Source organism: Bombus vancouverensis, chromosome 6, assembly GCF_051014615.1.
Source record: "Bombus vancouverensis nearcticus chromosome 6, iyBomVanc1_principal, whole genome shotgun sequence".
Lineage (NCBI taxonomy): Eukaryota > Metazoa > Arthropoda > Insecta > Hymenoptera > Apidae > Bombus > Bombus vancouverensis.
Genome location: NC_134916.1, coordinates 9,136,935 through 9,159,157, shown reverse-complemented (window position 1 = coordinate 9,159,157; position 22,223 = coordinate 9,136,935). Strand labels below are relative to the sequence as shown.

The following is a 22,223-nucleotide window of genomic DNA, read 5'->3' as shown; positions in this document are numbered from 1 at the left end:
CTAAATCTATTAGCCGCGTCTCATTCGCTTTCGCTTGCAATACATATTAGCAGTGATAGTGGTTGGTGATGTAGTTGCGCGGGACGGGATAGAGAGAATGGCAAAGACAATGAGAGAGGGGAGGAAGAAAGATCGCGGATGTTGGCGAGAAACTCGTGATCTGCTCGTCTCTTATCCCCTCGTTGCGTAGATAGTTGGGCATCGAGCCGAGATCGGACATGGAACATCGAAAGCATTGGGCATTGGGCATCGAGCATCGGGCATCGAGCATCGAGCATCGAGTAGCGTGGATAGTCGAGAGTAACGAACGCGACCCCCGCTCGTTTCCGATCGGTTAAAAGTTCTCGCACGACTCGCGACTACTGTCTCTCTCGTCTCTCTCTCGGTCCGATTATCGCTCGACACGCGCGTCCTAGCTTCTACCAGTGGGGAGGCGCCACGCTAGAAAGCAAAACTCGGGAACATCGTTGTCTCGTAATCGCGATCGTTTCACCGAGAAAAGTATCGAAGATCGTAGTTTGTTCGCGGTAAGAGGCGTCGCGACGCTATTGACCGCGACGCGTCGCGTCGCGTCGCGGCTTTCTTTTATTATCCGCTAGTAGTAACAGTATAAGAATGGACGAATCTGGCATCGACATGGGTTTCGATCTGGCAGCTATTACCGCTGATTTGGAACATCGCGAAGCGGATCTCTGCGATCGTCTATGTCAGGAGAAACAGAATGGAATAATTGGTATCGATGAATCAGATTGCGGTAATAAACAAGACAATGGGCATAGAAACAACCACGACGATTGGGAACAAGCTCTATCTTTTCTCTCGACACCACTGCAAGACATCATGTACTACGAATTAAAAAGTCGAGCGCCGAATATCGACAGGTACGTTGCTTCGAACTTATGATCACGATACACGAGCACGGTTATACGGGTCAAGGTTCAAATTGTTTCTTAATCCGAACAGTTCCACGATATCAATTCACCGTTTGCAACTTCTTGAAGTTACATTCTTTACTCGTCTCCGTCATCTGTGCGCTCGTTTCTTGCTTCGGCTCGAGTCGGCTCGGTTCGTCGTACATCGAGTCGACTCGGTTTCGATTCGGCTTGGTTCGTCTGTCTACCGCCGCTCTCGCACTTTCGATCTTAATTTCGATCTTGGAAGAAAAATCTCTCGATTCTGGAATAATCCGTACCTCTGACGTTCCGTAGGATTTAAATCTCTATTGCCAAAACATTTACAAAAGTTTCATTCCGTGGAAAATTGGTTCGTGCGACATATGGGCACGTGTCGATGTTGAAAATAATACGTGCTCGTCGATCAAATCATCTTCCGAAATAATTCGCTACAAACCTAAAAATCCCAAAAGAAACGCCTTAGGTGGTGGTTGGGTAATTTAATTGCCGCGTTTTGCATTCTTCAAATCGGCGATGTTGATGTCTAGTTGATAGTTGGTGTTTAGGCGACGAACGAGGTTTGGCGCGGATACGCGAATGCGCGACAGTGGCGAGATGCGCGAGCGAAATCGAAAGGGTGGAAAAGAGATAAGAGTAACGGATCCAGGTTTAGAGCAACGATCGTTGGTTTTTTCATAGCTAACAGCGTGGTGGTCGTCGACGATGTTGAAGATAACAAAATAAGACATCTGGCTTAGTAGCGTCGCGGCTCGTCGCGTCGGCTAGTTTGGCCGTAAAGCGTCTTCACCTCCTTCGGAGGACATGCAAGAAATATCCGAGACAGTGCGGCAAATCGTCGAATTCGAGGATTTAGTGTCGCGATTGAATCGAATAAACGACGTTGGACGTCCGTTGACCAATAACCGTTCCGTTATCGAAGGAAGAATCGGGACCACAATTACACTACCAACAACAACTATAACGGCTACGTTAACGAGAACAACGACGACAAAGTCGTTGTCCAATTGGACGAGTAATACTGACTCGTTGCTAGGTCCGCGTTATGTAGCTCCGGGATCAGTGCCTGAATTTGAATCGGAATCGGTATCAAAATTGGGTACGGTGCCTGTGCCGGCGTCGGCGCCAACGTCGACGTCGGCATCGGTAGAGTTTGCGAGCAAACAGCAATCACCATCGTTTAGCTCAATTCCATTGTCGTTATCGTCGTCCGCGCATTCGGACATCGAATCTGCCGTAAAATCCGCCGTTGATCGTGCGTTCAATTTCTCGTCTACCTTGGATCGTCAACGGAAAGACGGGAAGGTTGGACAACGTGAGCAAGAGCAACGCGTGCGCGTGAACATCGGTATCGACGAGGATTTGCGCATGATCCTCGAAATGGATCCGTCGATCGTTGACGGAACGCCGACGTCGTCTCCGTTGCACGGCAATTCTCGGAACAACGGTCACGTTGCGTTTGCCCGACCATTACGATCTACTCGCCCACAAGGCTGGTACAGAACTGTTAAAAACGGTTCGAGTTTCATTCAACGCTTTGCATCTTTTCATTTCTTATCATATCCGTATTCAACCTGATTTTTCAATTACGTTACGTCCTTTCGTTTTTTTCAGCTACTCTCCTGCCCAGTTACCGTTACGCCTTCTACTCCCACTCTCTCATTCCGTCTCTATCTCGCTCCCGCTCTTGCTCGTCTGCTCATTACTATCTATCTATCTATCTATCTATCTATCTGTCTATCTATCTGTCTATCTATCTAAATCTTTTATTCGTTCTGGCTTTTGCTTGTTCAACCTTGCTCGCCAAATAGCGAGATCTTCCTCGTAAGATCGTTCTTCTCGCCGAACATGTGTGTCCATTTCCGTTTACCGCTACGTCTACATTCTTCTCGACTGTAAACATTGCATCTAAATATAAATGCGTCCTTGGTTCTTACACGTAGATGTGTTTCGTGAACCTGGCGGCGTACCGCAAGTATCGTGCACACGAGTCTCGTCGTTACCTTGCGTCTGTGCCCTTCGTCTCCGATATTTTTCCTGTTTTTCAATTTGGTTTTAAACACGCAGAAGATTCGATCGCTCTATCCTGTCACAGACGAAGGAAAATAATGTTCCTTTCTCAAAAGGAAGTCCGACAGTGGCTATAGCGACTCGATATCGCTGGCCGGTAAATCGTAAATTTTGTTTTACATGTGCGCAATTCGTTGCGTTATATATTTTACACGTTACGTTACGTTTATCCCTCCTTGTTTCTTTTTCGAAATTTGTTCACTGTCACCAAACGATAGATACATATCTCTGTCGAGTCGTTTTCGATCGTTTCTCAATATATGCGTTCAGTAGACTGCGGATTTTTATGTAAATTCATACTTTTATAAGCTAAAGAAAGGCAGTATAAAAGTTTACCTTAGAAATTCTATACCACCATTTCAATTTCTCACGAGTGTATAAATATATTCGAAAAGAAGAATAACGTTCGTCGGTATTTTCCCTCTATGGTAAAGGCTAGATGAATAGAAATGAAAATAATTGATTGCCAACGCGACAAAAGCGAGATAGAGAGGAAAGGCACAAAAGCGTAAGAACAACTTACAATTAGAGAGAGAGAGAGAGAGAGAGAGAGAGAGAGAGAGAGGGCGAGAAAGAGAAGCAACGAATAGATATAGAGCAACTCGGTTAGTTTTCGCCGAAGATGATTACGTAACGCAGTTGCGACAAACATGCGAAATGAACGGGATCCCGATCGCTTCGAGACAGAAAGCAGCGACAGAACCGCGTTGTGCTTTCAATGTATTGTTCGGAAGAGAAGATCGCCACTCGGAGGACAAGAATCGCATCTCGATCCAAATTGCACAATATCTCTATTTTGGTTTTCTTATGGCTATAATTTGGCAGTGTTCCCAAACCGGGAATACCTTTTAGGCGACTGGTACCACCTCCTCTTGATAAACCGTCGATTCGCCATGCGATTTCTGCGCGTCTATTTTTTGCATAGAACTCTGCTCTGTAAATGGGCATAGATTTCTACACCTTTGCCATTTACCGATCCTCGTATCAATTATAGTCTATACGCAAGCATCGGATCAACCGAACTGGTCTCTTTACTTTTGTTCGGATATTATAAATATTAGCAGGAACATGATCGCGCCAAGTTACGGAAATAACGGCAAAAGAAAATCGTTTTGACGCTGTGTCGTAGATTTTGATGTTAATGAACCACGCCTTGATTCTTGATACGCGCGTTCTTTGATTTTTTACATTTCGACGGTTGTATCGCGCGCATGTTGCTGCAATTTGCGCGTACACAGGCGCCATCGTTTCAAATATTTCCGTATTTCGTTCTTCGCTTTAGTCGAGGATAATAGAATAGATGCGTGGAGCAAACTACGAAACGATCGAACGATCATGGGATAGAGAAGGTACTGCTCCCTCGACATTTCCTCGGCATTTTCCTCTCACTCCTACGAAAAAGAAAAAAAAATTGATTAGTCGTCGCTGCTAGTAACGAAGTTAAAAATGAGTAGCTGGTTCTAACAAAGATTCGTTAATCGTGTCCAACGTATAAGCGGCTCGTACATCAGCTTGGAGAAGAAAGCTAAAATTTGATGCATAAAATCGATTCGTTTCCGATGGCTTTCAGTCCACCGACGTTTAAAACTGCGACGCCCACATCGCGTACGCAACTGAAGCTCCAGCTGATGCGAGAGCAGCTGCAGGAGCAAGAGAGGCGAGAGGCTGAATTCCGTCAGAACTTGCAGCAACAGAGACCAACTACCGCCCCTCCTAGACCCGTACCCACTACTACGCTGTCGACTATCGGGGTAGATGTACCACCGCAAGTCTTACAGGTATGTATGTATGTATTCTTCTTATCATTTCTCTTATCTTCTTATCATTGACTTCAATTCTACCCTCGCCCTTCGTCTACTTTATTTCGACGTTGTGTACGAGATGCAGTTTATTTTTATACGACGTATCGTCCCGTCAATACTCTTTTTCTCTTTTCTTTTATATTTGTTACGCGCTCGTGTACGCTTGAACGTGACAATGCAACGTGTGTGCAAACACGTGTTTCAGAAAAACAGATGATTCAAACTTTTAACGTTTTCACAGCGTAGCACAATTCAAGCCGGAAGGAGAGGAAGAAACATAAAATACCGTCTTTTTCTTAGCTGAAGGCACGATAAAGACAGACGAACTAATACGATTCCGGTGCACTTTCCAAGTAATAGCGTAAGAAACCTACGGCGTTCGACCTTATTGCATATTTCTCCAAGCTTTAGCCAACACTGCCGATAAGACCAGAAATAGAATAGAAACACGTGTCACTTGGTAACAATCACCGAAACTGATAGTCGTTTCTTCGAATAGAAACAAACGCGAAATGTGGTTTAAAGAAAGAGAAAGAGGGTCGATAGATTAAACGAGACGCGCCACTTTTTGTTCACAGGTACGAACGCTATTGGAAAATCCGACGCGTTATCACGTTGTTCAGAAGCAGAAGAATCAAGTGCGACAGTATCTTCACGAGTCGTTTCGCGGCAATGGTACCACCGGGGACGAAAGCGTTCTCGGAAGAAATTCAGTGGAAGCCGTGCCGACGTCTGCGCCGATGGTTGTCCAGAGCGCACCACCGGGACCAACCGTACACCATCCAAAGCCACAGCATCCTCACCTGGCCTCGTACCCACATGGTCCCACGGTATTGTCGCACGTTAATCCGCTTGCGGCCAGTCCAGATCCTGCGACTGGTGCCATGTCACCAGGACTTTCCAGTGTCGCAACCAGCAACTCCGAGGTAATTTAATACGTCTACCTGTTGCCTATCGATTTATCATTGTCATCAAATTCGTGCTCTCAATTCGTCCAACAAAGGATTAGTTGAGCCAGCTAATTCGAATTGCTACTAAAATGTACTGTTATCCGAAAAGACAAAAGTCATTTTTCTTACGATTCAATTTTCAATCTTCTTACGATTGCTTAGCTCGACTCGAATAATCTTGCTTTGCTCTAGGACGTTCAGTTCGTACAAGGTATCGGTAAACGGTAATAGAAATACACGAAATTTAGGAAAATTGGAGCAGAGACGAACCGCAAAGAATCTATCGATGCCACAGGCGTCTATCGCTATGTTTCCTTCGCGTATCTGCCGAATCATGCGTATGAGCATGTACGTGTACATAAGAGTGTAACAGAATTTTGGCTTTTTAAAGTGAAAACAAAACCGTAGAACGTACTTTCACCTGTTTCGTTCGCTGAACGTAACAACGATTAAACGGCTGGAAATCATAGTTACGATCATACTTGGCAGCTTGAAGGTCGAACCGATCGATCGATCGATCGTTCGCTCGCTCACTTTCTTTTTCTTTGTTATTCGTGCGGCATCGAAAGTCTCGCGGAAACTATAATGCTTTTTATTAGTTGCTCGACGATGACACGTGTCATATCACCGCGAGGATAACTGGTTCATTTGCAATTGATTCTTTTTTATAAGATGCGTAAATGTCATTTATTGCCTTATTTTTTATTTATTACATCGACAATTTTTTTGTCGGAATTTTCATTTAACGTTTTATCGAGGCTCTTAAAAACGAATAACACGAGGAACGAACTACTACGAGTATTTAGTACTACGTCAGAAACGGATTACGTTACACGTATCTCCGTTAAAACGAACAAAGAACGTAAACGCGGCTCTCTTCGTAATTTGCTGTTAATTTTATCAGTCGAAGCCTGTTACATTGCTATTTTTTTAGCTATGCTCACGAGGTCGTTGCATGCGATATTTTTCGATCCCGCAACACAACTGGGTTAACGGAGAATACCTAAGGCGCGTCGTACGGTCAGTGCGAGAGTAGAATACATAATAGTACTGGACGATAGGAGAAATTGGTCGCGACACAACTTCAACAACTGTCGTAAAATTATTTAAGCAAAGAACGTATCGAGTGCGAGTTGGTGAGGAGATAGGAAGAATCTAAAAAAAAAAAAGCGACGCATAGAGAAGCGAATACCTCCGGGGCGAAAACCAAAACTTAAAATGTCGTTCACGAGATATTGGCGACGAGCTAGAACTAGAAATTTTGTTATCGCAGGCAATTCGCGTAGCCAGGAAAATATTTACAAATACTCTCCGCGACTCGCGAAAGCCTGAGACGATGAACGGATAAATGACAAAGGATGGAAGAACGAAAGGGATCAAGCGAATATCCTACTTCGAAGCCTCGTTTTCATTGGTCAAGTTTGAATTCCAACGAGTCGAAGCGATTGACTGGACCAATGAGCGTAGAGATTCGAAAGAATATTGCATTCGAATCTGATAAATACCAAGTTCACGCTAGTCAAGCTGTTTCGAGTTACTGGAATCCAAGGCGTTTGGATTCGATTTAACTGGACTAATTTGAACGAGGCTTAAATGGCGAATGATAGAAATGAAAATGCGCGACTGCCATGTGGCCGTAGTGCCGTAGCTGTAGCCTAATAGTAGGGGATAATGGGTAGAAGCGGTAACTTAACGATAGCCGATAGCGCAGCGGGCGTGGGGCATGGCGGTGCTCGTGGCGCGTGGCGGGCATTCGAGCAGCAGCGAGTAGTAGCGAGCAGTAGCGAGCAGTAGCGAGCAGTACCGAAACGAGCCGATCGACGGTGGAGGTTCGGGTTCGCGCGAGAGCAAACCTTCGTGGAGCGTCGTTTACCTCGACGGTGGTTTGATGTTTGTTTCGCGAAGCGATCTTCCGTGTCGTCTCGTTTCTTCGATTTGTCAGAGCGATCGACGTTTTCACGACGGGCCAACAAGGGGTGAGAGAAGAAGGAAGAGAAAAGATCTTCCCGCCACAGATTATTCCACGCGGAAATTTTCCACGCGATCAACGCGTCCATCGTGTGGCAACACCCGGTAACGATGTTTCACGACGAGGAGTACCGCGATCGATGAATCGCCGAACGATCTCTCTCTGGTTAAGAACAACGTCGGCTTTAAGCCGACGACCAGCACGTAACTTGTCATCCATCGATACGGTAAAAACGATTTTCTGGCTACGACAGATCCGATTTAGAACCGAAGCAGAAGGATAGAGTTCGACGCTGATCATTTTTAAGTTTATCGCTGCCAATTCGAACCGATAACGACTCTTTTCGACGATAGATCGTTCTAAAGCGTGACGTATACGTATATTTCAACTCGACGTACTATCGACTAATATCGAGTTATCTTCGCGTATACTACACCTGTTCGTCACTCGTCATCTATCATCCGCTGCCTGTTCCCAACTCTCCCGCCGTTCCCGTTTAACTCGGAATCCCACTTCACTTCGCCGAGATCGTGAGATACGTTATTGGGTAACCGCAACCTTGAGGTACGCTTAATCGTAGGTAGCTGAGTCGCGACGGAGTGGCGGTACGAGGAGAAAACGCAAGGTTGCTACGAAACAACGTCGTCGCATCGGCAAAACCTTCGAGTCCAAGCCCGAGTCCGAAAAATGCACTCGTTCTTCGATCGGTTATCCGCATTCGTATTCGCTTTCGCGCTCGTTCTAGCACCGTTACTTTGACACGTATTCTTCGCACAAGAAGAATCGTTTGTCCTCTTGAATGCCAATCCACCCCGTTATCAAGGTTGTAGCTACAATTATATTCGAGTATCCTTCGCGACCGCGACCGATTAACCGACGTTTACTTTCTTTTTCTCCTACTCGTATTCGTTCTTGTTCTCGTTCGCGAGTACTGTTGTCTCGGTGTTTCGATTATCGCGCGCGTGTACGTTTCGAGTGCCAGCCACCGAACGGGTAAATACGATTATTCATGAGGAGAGCGACAATCAGTTTTACGACAAAATTTCCCGGAAATGGATGGACGAAGCGGAGAGTAGTTAGCGGAACACGCAACGTTTATCAGGAGTTACGATCGGCGTCGAGGATCTTCCTTTTGCAAAGAAGAAGACAGACGGAGGGCGGCGGAGAAGCAGGAAAGGAAAGAGAACAAGAAGGACGATGACGTCGAAAGTGGTGGCAATGACGTTGACGACGATAGTGATGATGCTAACGACGACGATAACCACGATGACGACGACGTTGAATCTGATCTGAGATCGCGAGGAAATAATTTCCATCGTCGGCTTCGCTTCAAGATAGTTTTAACGGTTGGGATGATTACCGTACCGTATATACGCTTCTTTAATATTCAGCGGAGAAGCGAATTTTACTGAATTACCAATCTTCTTTGCGTTTGTGAGTTCAAACCCACGCGGCCCCACGCCACCATCGCGCGCTACTAGCCACGTGCGTGAACGCGTACTACACGTGCGCACATGTCTCTAGTACTTGACCGCACGAATATACGGTTCTTGTTACTTTTTCGTTCATCGGATCCATTTCAAGCAACGACAACATGCCAGTGTTCAATATAATAACCCGAAGGTGTAAGGTGAGTCTCATTCGATTCGTTAAACTATTACCAACGAAACGATTCAAGATACGTTCGTTCACTGATTTTGCTCGTATTTTACGCGCATCTCGACACGCTTCGTTTTCGTTAATTGCATCTAGTTACTCGTGTTATCGCGTTATCACGCTATCGCGTTATTACGTTATCAGCGCTGCATTTCACAACGCAAACGAGTAGACGAACGGATGAGACGTTGAACGGATCGAAGCGAAGGGCAAGACGATGCAAGATGAATTTGAGGAAAATTTAATAAGTTTACGCCTTGTTTGATCGATTCGTATTTGCGAACTAATCAACTGTCAAAGATCGATATCGATTAAGTCGGTGTAATCGGCGCTTATCGCGTCCTTTATCGTTTTAACAAAAGACTATCGTAAGTGTAACATCTAAAAAATTCACGAGTGGCGATGGATTGTTTACGTATCCTCAATCTTCTGTATTTCGCATTTTCTGCATATACGTATACCTATACGTATATATTTTTATAGATATATATATAGGATATAGCAGCGATCGATGTCGTTCGCGTAATCATCAACTGGTAGATCTTTGGTAACAGCACATCGTGACCTCTCATCTTACGAAACTTCGTTGCTATAATTTGCAATTCTTAATTTTCTTTTACTATTCAACGTATATTCACGGCGAGGATGCGTAAGATAATCGTGATAAGCGTCAGCATTTCCGACCGCTTGGGCGAGCATATAAATCTTTCTCGATCAAGGATTGAAAACGCTTTTCAAGATAACGACAATCGCCTCGATAACAGCTTATCTAGGTAAAAACACCTAAATACTACGAACATTCTGGGCGATGCTAATATTTGTGAGCGATGCCATACTTACGTTTCGTAACGAGCAACTTCGTTTAGACGAAGTCAGAAACGCGAACATATAACCGATACCAATACGAACAGGCAGACATAGACGGCGGATCAGCGAGAGGATGCCAGTCGTGATGGAAATGCACATATGTATAACGTGTTAGCATATTTATTACGGAAACCGCCCTCCGACCATTTTGGTTTAATCGCTCTCAGCCGATTGCAAGGATAGCTTCTATTGCAGCTAACGAGTAGTCTGTGAATTTTTATGCGTTTATGGGAAATTCGAAGTCGTTAAAACGTACAGAAATATATGACACATAAATATATAACGCAAATTGTATAAAATATTTGAAGCAAAATATCGACTATAATATTTTAGAGTTCTAGTTAAATTCTATTTGTTTAATTAGGTTGGTAAAAATAGGAATTTGCAAAAATATTCGCAGTCTACTAAGGCGTATAGTATTTTCAACGAACGTACGAACGAAAAAGAACGTTGTGTATCCAATACAATGCTAACGTCGTTTTTCACTTGCGTAGCGAAAGATATAACACGATATGACGAAACGAGATGAAACATTAGAACGTAAGACCAGACACGACTTCAACTATGATAATTGTTTTATCCGATGTGACATAAACAATAGCGATTTCGATCATTTTTTCCAACTGTGTTTCTCCGACTATCTCTAATTACTGATATCTTTGATATTATCGCATAATCTTGCAGTTAGATTATCGGTAGCTGAAACATAAATGAAATTCCAACGATCAACTAGGTTCCCTTTATTAAGGCGTTTACTTGGTTCCCTTTATCAATCGACTTCGTTCTTTTCATTCTTTCTTATCTCTTGACCTTTTCATATTTTTATCTGTTCGATCGCTTTCTCTCGTACAACTTAAATGTATCCTTTGGCTCTGCCTTTTGCCACCGTTGTCTTTCTGACACAACACGTTCTATCGGCACGTTCTTCCACGGACAGACATCGGTTATTGTTGTTACGTAATATTTACGTAACTTACACGTACGCAACTTGAATAGCCATAAGCGCCGTACGCTGAGCACCAATGCTTGCGATCTCAACCCGTTTCATATCGTTTCCTCTGAATTTTCACCATTCTGCCCTCCTTTTTCATAACCGTTCAACTTCTCTATCACATTTCTCTTCTTGCCTTTTTATCGTCTTTATCGTCTTTCTCTTTTCGCTTAACGCTTTCTCTCTCTCTCTCTCTCTATTTCACTATCGTTTGTTCAAACCTGATCTACCACTGTCCCATTAAAACATTCTTTGACCATCGACAGCAATTGAATCGGCGATCGTCAATGGAGAGAATATCAAGAATTGCGAATAAAGTCCACGAGATTCGATAAAATCGTGGCAGTGTGTACGATATAGGTGTGAGAACGTTCTTCCTGTTATCAAATCTGCTTAACAGGGCAAACTAAGCATGATATAATCAAATTGTTTTTTCAAAAATATCACATCCTCTATGATATTTCTCTCATTCGAAGGTTGGATCAGATACCCGGCGAATGAATCGATAGAGGAAAAACACAAAAAAAAGGAAATGTTAGAGAGAAAATGTGATATAACAATTAGCTTTGACAGCGATTTTAACGTGAACTCGTTCGTTGCTGACCCCGCATCGAAGCAAAATCGCATCTACAGTCCTCCTTCCATCGATACATCGATAAAGTATAAATTGAAAAGGCATTCTAAGGCGATTGAAATACGATAGAATCATGTACCCTCTGTTGTGCGTAAAAGTACATATCACGATGGAATTTTTATTTATCGTCCGAGAACGCAGACGATCCGAAAGTTGAGTTTAATCGTTTGGTCATATGAAATTTGTATGATTACAGGCGGAGGATCTTCTGGATGACATCTTGTCGTTCGAAGCCAACTCCCTAGGCGATAATTTAAAAGACAGCCAGTCAGGAAGTCTGTCCAATATTCCAGAATTACAAATCAAGCCCGAACCTCTGTTGCTTACCGATGCCGAGATACACGCGCTTGCCAAAGATCGACAAAAGAAAGATAATCATAATATGAGTAAGTAAATACGATCGACTATTGGCTATACGTATACGGTGACGGTAACCTGTTACTATTAATTATTAGCAGTATGCGAAAAACCATAATACATTCGTATGTCTCTATTTCGGTGCTCGTTGTTCGCTTAAAACAACTGAAACAGTCATTTGAATTGTAAACGAATTAGAGACGGATTGCTCTTCCTGCGATCGTGTAAAATCTGATATATCCACGCCAAATATCCATGGAGCGGAACGTAATCGCTTCGTTTCTGATATTCGTGCTTCTTCAACGAGATAACTCTTTTTGTTGGTTCATACGTAGGCGAATATATAAAGTATACTAACGTAGAATACGATAGGTTGTATAGGCGCGAATAAGAAATCAGCAGAATAACGTGAAACGGCTAGAAATGGCAATTTTATAAAATTAGAGTAGGAGATAATTTTGTCTATTTATTATTAGTAACCGACATGGTTGTCGTTAATCAACACGGCTGCTGTCGATGCTGCTTACCATCTGAACGCCAGCTTTCGCGCGCCGGCACTCGATACGAAAATATGTAAAAATATTTTCAGACGCAACTGCGATATCCTAATTATAATTCATATTATTATTATGATTTTCAGTCGAGAGACGGCGACGGTTCAATATCAACGATAGAATCAAAGAGCTCGGCACTCTCTTGCCTAAAACTAACGACCCGTAAGTACGTTTTTCAATTTCACGACCGTTTACCACGTATCGCTAGCGGTAAGGCAGCAACAAGCAACTCACGCGTAACTCCTTTGTAATTTGTAGAGAAGAAAATGCTCGATAAGATTCGTCAAACACGTTATGTACGAAGAGCGTTGCTCGTCGTGCAAAATATATCGTTCGCAGACGAAAAACGTACGTAGACAATTTTTTGGAAAACAAACTTGCTAGTGAAAACGTAGTTAATATTTTTCCATGTGAAATATTTAATCAATGGGTCGCTTATTCGTCGTCTTTAATCTCTGCTCGTTTTTCATTGCCAGTAGGCCGAGTATCTCAAAAATGACGTTTACGTCATTCTTCTTGACATGTTCTCTCCTTTCTTTTCTCAGCTTACGCTTCCTTCGTCATGAGTCGATATTAAACTTATAAATCTTAAGAATAGATCGATCAGAGAATGGAATGGTGAAAGAGCAGCGAAAAACGAACGATAATTCGTTCTTGAAACAACTTCTCCAACCTAAATTCGTTCGATTTCGTGTCTCCCTGTATCCTGCGTCTTGCATTGCGTAATAAATTTCCGGAGAACGAAATAGCGAGCGATACTTGGTACGGTCGAGTACCAAAGCATCGCCTCCTTCTAAGATTAGCATCGTACGAAAGAAAGATGTACGGAACTGCGAGTAGACGGTGTTACCGTGTCTCGAGTCTCACCTCGATAACGAAACGAGTCTAAGTACAATGGCAAACATTCTGATACGACCCCGTTTTCCAAAATTCTCTCTCTTTCCCACCGCCGATCGATGTCTCTTGGCTGGCATTACGTATGTATCTTCCGTCTCGTATTGTGTTCGATTTTATCCAGTCGAATTTTACACCGCTGTTTTACTTTTCCATCTAACATCGAATGATAAGAAAATATCGAATTGCACTTGTCTAACTTTATCAATGGGATTTTTAAATAAATAGGAATACATCTCGGGGGAATTTTTATTCGTTCGAACGATTTCTTTCCGTGATAGCTTTTAAGGATTGAACGTCTAATCGAATATATCTCACGAGAAAAGAAGACACGACGAATCTTCAATAACGCGACTCGAACAGCGTAACATCGTAATCAACTAATTTTCACTTGTTCCAGATATTATGAAATCGTCCGAGACGTCAGGCCAAACAAGGGAACGATTCTGAAGTCTTCGGTCGAGTACATAAAATTATTGAAAAACGAGTTGACAAGGATGAAACAGAACGAGCTGAGACACAAGCAACTGGAACATCAGAATCGTCGACTCCTTTTACGAGTTCAAGAGTTGGAGTTGCAAGCGAAGGCGCATGGTCTTCCGGTGACTGATTTTAGTTGGGCTTCGACTTCCGGTAGCATGCTGAACACCTTTCCCCGAAACAAGCTCGAACAACGCAAGGTAATCGAATTTCTACATATACCGCCGGTCATGACAGAATTAGGACATCCGTTGATATTTAATACAAAATTGGATATCTCCTACTGCTTTTACTTCTTAGTCATTTACAAGCTTATGCGTAAAAAGAAATTCAAATTTTTGTCCGTGGTCCTAATTCGACGGCCCATATTATTCTCTCTTGCTTTTTATCACGAACGTCATTTGTCTTCTCTCAGGAACGAGGTGAATATGTACATATTCTCGATGGTGTGCATCCTCGCGCAACGACGACTGTCACGATATCGCGGCTGCTATGAATTTCGTCAAGGTTATGCCGATCAACACCGATATGTACCGCTGATCGTTTCACGATCCTTGATCCGAATAAACGCTCGCTTCGTTCCCGAGACTGGTTTCATAATTCGCATGTGTTCCGATCAGACTGCCAGCTACGAAATCGCTCGTCTTGCTCTCTGTCTGTCTGTCTGTCTGTCTCTCTCTCTCTCTCTCTTTCTCTCTCCCGTTCCATCTCTCTGTCTCCTTTTTTACGAGTGTGCGTGTACAAATAAATAGTTCTATCGTCGATATCACATCCTCTTCTCCCTTGTTACTGGTGTTTCCACCAAGCACCATGTTTCCGTTCGTTCTTCCGTTGTACGCGTATTCTTATTGTCAGTCTGTCTTTTCTTTGTTCTGTTTGTCGTTGTAATATTTTACTCTCTTTTTCCCTCTGCATCGCTTCGCTCTTCTTGCTTTACCTCGCGTTTCTCGGATTCACGTCGAGCACACGTATCAGACATTCTAATCCTACGTTACAGAACTATCCAATCGCGGAAATGACTTATCTTATCGTGATTTGGAAACATTAGGTATATTTTTACATTCGGTATTCTATTTTTTTTTCTTTTTTGTCTAATTGTATTTTCCTTAAATATCCGCTTGTTGACAACGGAAACGAGTTAATTCGTTAATTCGCCGTAAAAGTCTTAAAAGACTATGAGTCGATTCGTTGTTCGGGCTGTTGTCAGTCTCCCGAGTTTAAGCGAAGGAAAAGATTTTCGAAACGAAAACCGTGAGACTATTCCACGCACGGGAATACAAATATCGAAACGACACATTGGTGAATTGTTGTAGATAAAATCTAGTCGGTATATCAATAAGCGATTTGTCGGTTCTATGAAATGCGAACGTTGATAAGAGCGCAATTTGAATCGCATGTTCAAACAACAAAATAAAGCGAACGTCTCTCGCTGCTGTTCGTTCGCGATTACATCGAACGAAAGTGTTGAATAATATGCACTGTATATACATGTATAATTTATTTCTATCGTTCATTCGCGTGAATTGAAAATATTTCGATATTATATGACGATTAGCTTCGGTTATCGCACTCGAAGATTACAAGGGAAAGACACGATAGGTCGCATTTTCCAACCTTCGCGAGACAACAGTTTTAAAAATCAGAATATTGTCTCGACTAATCTTACATTGTCAAAATTGTCGTTTTATTCGATTTTGGGATTTAGCATGTATGTATTTTTCTACCTTCTTCGTAATTAAAAAATAATATTGTTTTGTATTAAAATTTCGAAGATACCAAAGCTCCGTTTGTCTTAACAACTGTTCCTTTGGCTGGACCTAACAGGGTCTTTCCATTCTTACGAATTTGATATAAAAGAATAAACAGAAATGTACTTATCGTTCTTTCTTCGTGTGATCTTCGTTTGTTAATAAATAGAAATAGATCGTCCGTTGTAAAGACATGTTATTTTTGTGTACTAAATAGATTCCAGAATTGGTTACCGAAGACGCAACGAGCTTAAGTATGTCGCAGCTGGAAGATCTGATGGAGGACGATGGAAACGGTCCGATTCATAGCGGCGACCCGATGCTCTCCTCGCCTCATTTACCACCGCTAAGTCCAGCACAGGCTGGCTGTCAACATGCCCTACCAGACGAAGATACCCTTGGTAGTTTGGCACCAACCACACCGAATTCCTCCTCCGATATGGATATTGTCGCGTAATAGGATGCGAGCGTTAATAGCGCTCCGAATAATCAATTTATATATTTTTTGATCGGAAGGACATTCGAATTTTATCGTAACGAGAAAGTAACAAACGCAATATAATCGATACTAAGCGATGCAATAGACGAATAGCGATTCGCGAACGTCGCATCCTTGTGTCTGATTAACAACATACATGTTATGTGTTGTTCTTGTCCTTTTTTTCAACGGCTGGCCGTTACATACATACGTATTATAAATCGTAAGTCTATGTAAAAAGTTACTTAGTATAATCGTATAATAATTCTTGAGAAAATTCACGTACTTTCACTCATTCAAATAGTTCCAAAAGCAAAAAGATTCTCGAACTCGTATTCGTATGGTTGCTTTCGATGGCAACCATCGATCCCTTACAGGTGTCAAATACTTATGGGATATACATAATGAATAACGGATGCGATCAGCACCGAAGTTCTACGATAAATAAGCGCTCGCGCAGGTCGCGAGTTCATTGACGAACAAACAAAGAATTGAAATATACTTTAAAATACTTTTTGGAGTTGTCCAAAGTTGCGAGAAATACTTTGGATGTTCCTTTTAATTTCTAATTTTTTTCCAGTTCGATTACAGTCAGTGTTTTACTGTATTGCATTATGTTGCGTTTCGTCGTATTATTAGGAGCAAAGCATACTGCAATACTCAAACCGGTTCGTTCAAGTGCCTTTTAATTTTTTTGTGTCACTCTCCTTCGCTACCCATTGTCTTAGTTGTTCGTAATGTGCGAAGAGAATCAACTGCGTGTTTCATCATCCAACGATTTCGTTGACCATTTTTAATGATTATTCGTTTCTTCCTATAAAATTTCTCGATTTAAAAAGACATTAGTGAACATACGTTCAGATATAGATATATAATGGCGAGTACGGGCTAATTAAACTTGACACGTAGATCTAAGATGATAATCGATCAATTAGAAAAGAGACGATTCGATAACTCGAAGGAAAACTTGAACAAGTGCTGTAAACAAGATAAGAGGAGGCGATTTATTGAAAGACGAAAACTTACGTAGGAGAAAAGCCTGCGGCAGAATATATATTTTCTAAAGTATTTTGCGTCGGAAACAGCAAGTGATTAATGTTACTAGTGAATAATGTATGCTCTTATTCCATGGAGATGTCTCGTGTGCGCGAATAATATTGCTGTTCCCGTCGCTCTGTGATCCTTTTAATATATGTAACTATCGCGTTTTACCTCGTTAATGCGTATTATTCGCTCACTGTTATCCGCGAAAACCGTGCGAGAATCTCGTGATAATTCTTCACGGTGACCGCGCGAAACTACAGAGTATATAAAGAGACGTTACAGAAAAAGTGTTTAATCATTTTTTCACGTTTTGTCTTTTCCTTTTCTTCTTTTTCTTTTGTTTATATATTCCCAATATTCTTCCTAGCATCTTAGCGATGTGCTCAAGTACCTGACAAATTTATGTTAATAATTTAACCAAAATAAGACATACTCTTCGTTTGGTATACAATATTTTACATTTACAATACCTTCCAATCGTTTCTGCGTAGTAATTTTTACAATATTCATTTTTCCGGGCAAATTTTAAATTGTTTTATAATTCTACCAGTTACTGAACGAATTGAAAGACCACTAGCCATCTGTTACGTACAAAAATTATGTAAGAGATAGGTCGTATAGGTCGGAAAATTAATTAGATTCTAGCATGATAGATTATTATGTTTAGCATTAAAAGCTATTTTTTGTCTTGCATGGCCTGAATTTTTTCTATTATTGTAGTACAATTTCATAAGTTTCTAGGATAAAAGGTTATCACAACAGTCTCTTCTGAGTAGCCATGTGTTTCTTATTTCAAGTGACAATTTAAGATAATTATTTTCCGATATGTAACTACATTCTTAGTAGTTTATAAATGTGTCATAATCTCCGTTTTTTTTTCTATACATAACTCCAACTTGTCTTTCTTAGTTATTTTAATATTTCTAAATGGCTTTTCTCTTTTTATGTAGTCAATTATGTAATTGATTACATAATTTTTATTAAAGGAACCATATATTTTAGTAATAAAAACTTATAACATTACAGAAAGGGTATGTTCCAGTCGGCTCTACTCTACAGACGCAAAGCTCCAACATGATTGAAACTGATACCAGAAAACTATAAAGAATTGAGCTAGCTAAAAAGGAGCATCCATCTCAAATAGGTAATTTTTTACTTCATTTGATACACAGTTAATTTAATGAAAATTCTAAAAATGAAATTTTCATACTAATATCTTATGTATATATTATATTTATTATAGTCCAAATTAAACTCTCGTTCCCCTTGTTTATTAACGTTCTTTCGGTTTTAATCTTTTTCAAGCAAACTGATTAAGATTCAATGCTTTATCGTTGATTCTTATCAATAGTTTGCAATATTAAAAATATGATGGTTTTTGAGATAGTTATGACATTTTGTCATGCTATTATGGGTAATCACCAACACTTAAAAGTTAACGTATACTATATTTATTAAATTTATTTATTTATTGAAAAATACAATATATATAATCATTACAGCAATGACTAAGTATGTAATTAAATTATCTAGGTGTGATTCTTTGAGATTCTCATGGAGTGGTTCAAATGCGTTTCCCCAGTGCAAATAAAATTCTCAGAACCGTCAAAAGTGTGATGGGTCGTGGCCTAGACTTACCAAAAGATTCATATTATTTGATTAAAAAAAATGCAGTCGCCATTAGAAAACGTTTGGAAAGAAACGACGAAGACAAAAACAGCATGTTGATTCTTCTGGAGTCTAGAATCCATCGACTTGCTCGATATTACAAACCCAAGGGAATTCTTCCAGCAAACTGAAAATATGGTGAGAGTTCGATTGCTAGCGTTCATGTCGCTTAATTACTTTTACGAATTTTTGAACAGAATAAAAATTTAAATATAAGACTTGTGTTTTACTAACCAATTCATTCCAAATTCTCTATTTCCATTTATGTATATCCAACCTAAATATAGTTACTACCAATCTGGAATGAAATATTGGTATTTAAATACAAATGAAAAATCTTATTAGCGTAAAGATCACCACGGTATAATATTATTTATAATAAGTAATGAAACACTAATCGTCTATTATTAAAAAGTTAAGGTCTTGAAGCCAAGATACTGAATTTCCCTTAAAATTGGGAATTCAAAAAGAATATCAAGGCGCAAATATAAAACAAAAATTACTACACGTCCCTAACGAACGAATTCACGATTGTTCGAATTGACGCGACGATTGATGGACGCCAATTTTTGTTGATCATATTTACGGCTTGTCGTGCTTTTAATTTTAAAGACGGTATCGTAATAAAATAATATCATAACATCGTGCAGCTAACAAACGACAGTTTGAATCTCAATGTGATTTGTAGGATAGTCTAAAACGTTTGCGATTTGAATATCGCGTTCATTTTTCGACTTCGCGCGGTCCTTGCATCGACTTCTGCGCAGGCGTGCTGCAGTTTTCATCGGTGAGCGGAATCGCCCGAAAACGGCCGAATGTTGACGATCGGAAGCGCGCGTGAATACGCGATCGCTTAAAATCTTGCTTGTACCATATTTGAATCACAGTTGGTTGTTATTTCCCTTATCAAGAGTAGAAGATATAAAATTATTAGGCAATAAAGATGTAAGAATTCACTGAAATTCGTTAACTGGAAACTCAAAGTATCGATAAAGCTTATGGTATGCTTTTCTTTAATACGACTCTATCTATGTACACGAAGGTAAAAATTAGTCTCGAACCGTATTGTACAAGTTAGTACTATCCATTCGTAAAATATATATCCCGCATACGTAGTATTGTATCTCTGTTATTAATTACAATTTTTATTATATAGCATATTAAGAAGAATGGACTAGAGTATGCGTATGTAAGAAGTTATAAAGAATACTTAACTTTGCATTTTATTTGATTTTTATCACATTTAGTAAGAAACGATGCGAAACGTAAGTTGCATAATAAATGCATTATGAGGTATCGATGGAAATCGTTGTCGTAATTATGACTTCACCGTCTCATGGATGGATGATCATGTAATGGCTTTAGTTTTTAGTTTAGTCGTTGTCGATGCCGGTATTATACCAAATGCAGTACTGACATCGACAACGAATAGTAAGTAGGAAGTGCTCGTATCAATTAATCTCCTCTCTTTTTCACAAGTCAGATATATATGGTAGAACTCCGTTTATGTAAAATTGCTAAACCAAAGATAATATATTGGTATAATCGACAGTATAATCGGAGTTTAGGTAACAAGAATCCTCTGATTATCCCCACAACCAATGATTTTTCGTTTACGTAATAACGATTCACGTTCAAGTAAGCGAATCCGATCAACGTTTATTTAATCAGGCATCAACTACGATTTCGTTGCAGCAAATGAAGTTCGTACAAACGAAGTACTATTTTGCGATAATAGAAAGATGTATGTATCTTCGAGCAGTTTGGACTTGCGGTGAACTATTTCGATAGTCTATCGAGAGAAAAAAGTCAACTGGTTTACGTTATAAACTATCTTGCGTCGTAAAAAGAGTCACAAATTCGGAGTGCCCCGAAATAAAACTCAGCTCGACATATCGTAGAAAATAGATAGCGGCACGGAAAAAAGCAGTGGATTAAGTAGGAAGAAATGCAGAGAGTTTTAACACGCACGATGACAATACCCGTGATTATCGTTATCAGCTAGTGATCACGATGTTCAGCCGGTGTTTGTGAAATGTGAACGCCGATCACGCATTGGTCGTGAGAACTTTGAAAGTTGCTTATTTCGTACTCGTCACGTGCACAGAACGTGGAGATCAACATCGAATCAACACGCGAGTTCCTATCTCCGACCAATCGTGCGTCAAACTTTCGTCTCACCTCTTAAGGCTCGTGGCAACTTGGAAATCGTGATTGGCTAATCTGCATCCCTCTTCGTTTTGCTGTCATTGTTTTTGACACACGGCACTCGTGAGATTATGCGCGAGCACATCGATCTCATGCTCGTTACATTTCCCGATCTCGCGTCGGATATGTCGCTGCAAGGTGAGATTAGCGATAAAACTAGCAAAAAATGAAAGAAGAAGAAAAGGAAACGGATACCGGCATATAATGTAATATCGGGATTTTTATCGCAGACAAAATCTTTCTCCTCTTTCCTCTTCTTGTCTTTTTCTTTTCTCGATCGTGTCTGTTCCCCTCGCTTTGCGTTTTTTTCTTTGCCTTTTCACTTTACGACGATTGAAAATTCGCTACTCGATATCGGCAATCGTTAAAATCTGTCGATCGATCGGTCGATGATCGGTTTCTGCAACAGTTCGCTGTAACAGTTTTTCATACGACAAATTAATTTGAGCGAAGAGGGCGTAAACAAAAATCAAGGCGACGTTGGCTCGAAAGCGGTTGTCGAAAAATCGTTGAGAGGAAAAATTGGACGAAGAGGGGGCGGGAGGAAGGGGAAAAAAGGTGGCAAAGCTAAAGAAGGGCGAGGAAGAGCGATGAAGAGCAACAGTGGAGAATTGGCGACTCGCAAGATGCTTTGAGATCCGCGTTCGAATTAATCTTTCGCGGACATAAGACATAATGGCACCGAGCAGCTCAATTACGCTCGGATTAGCAGTACACGAGGGGTTCCCCTTCTCCCCAAACCACTTCTCTCCTCGAGAATCTGTACTCTCAGTGTCCCTTGCACGCTCTCCACCTCGTGCACAATCTACCAGGGCCTTTGAAACGCTATATAAAGTGACAAACTTCCTCAGTGCCGCTGTATTGGCGTTAATACGGCATCACGTTCCGGTCAGGTAATAACCGCCGGATAAAATCTACCGAACGACGATACAGTTCTTAATT

The 22,223-nt window shown here is 41.0% G+C and overlaps 1 protein-coding gene, 1 long non-coding RNA gene and 1 pseudogene across 7 annotated transcripts; 2 read left to right on the top strand and 1 right to left on the bottom strand.

The window, feature by feature from the left end:
- Window positions 1–269: 269 nt before the first annotated feature.
- On the top strand, window positions 270–17,692 carry Mitf (transcription factor Mitf). 5 transcript variants are annotated; one of them, XM_033336559.2, is made up of 8 exons: window positions 1,572–2,407; window positions 4,552–4,759; window positions 5,362–5,709; window positions 12,047–12,236; window positions 12,848–12,923; window positions 14,056–14,335; window positions 14,551–14,642; window positions 16,101–16,239. In XM_033336559.2, the coding sequence occupies exons 1-7, from the start codon at window positions 1,716–1,718 to the stop codon at window positions 14,629–14,631; spliced, it is 1,875 nt and encodes a 624-aa protein (XP_033192450.1). In that variant the 5' UTR covers window positions 1,572–1,715; the 3' UTR covers window positions 14,632–14,642; window positions 16,101–16,239. The 5 variants fall into 5 exon arrangements, with proteins under 5 accessions (XP_033192451.1, XP_033192450.1, XP_033192448.1 ...); XM_033336560.2 differs by lacking the exons at window positions 1,572–2,407; window positions 14,551–14,642 and adding an exon at window positions 270–881 and having other exon boundaries at window positions 16,101–17,692; XM_033336557.2 differs by lacking the exon at window positions 14,551–14,642 and having other exon boundaries at window positions 16,101–17,692.
- LOC117158060 (small ribosomal subunit protein uS15-like) lies at window positions 17,278–19,246 on the top strand (annotated as a pseudogene). Its single transcript, XR_013058592.1, has 3 exons — window positions 17,278–17,387; window positions 18,432–18,549; window positions 18,939–19,246. The product of XR_013058592.1 is annotated as a small ribosomal subunit protein uS15-like (transcript).
- A 135-nt stretch (window positions 19,247–19,381) lies between these two features.
- LOC143302790 (uncharacterized) lies at window positions 19,382–22,053 on the bottom strand. The gene is made up of 3 exons (XR_013058581.1): window positions 21,477–22,053; window positions 21,255–21,412; window positions 19,382–19,975 (listed from the first exon to the last, which is right to left on the bottom strand). It is a non-coding gene; the product is annotated as an uncharacterized LOC143302790 (long non-coding RNA).
- Window positions 22,054–22,223: the final 170 nt, after the last annotated feature.

Excerpts from the sequence above, each read along its gene's own strand:
- Mitf (XM_033336557.2), top strand. The coding sequence starts at position 1,716 with ATGCAAGAAATATCCGAGACAGTGCGGCAAATCGTCGAATTCGAGGAT. Across the intron at positions 2,408-4,551 it reads TCTACTCGCCCACAAGGCTG|TCCACCGACGTTTAAAACTG; the intron begins GTACAGAACTGT and ends GATGGCTTTCAG. Across the intron at positions 14,336-16,100 it reads ACAAGCTCGAACAACGCAAG|ATTCCAGAATTGGTTACCGA; the intron begins GTAATCGAATTT and ends TGTACTAAATAG.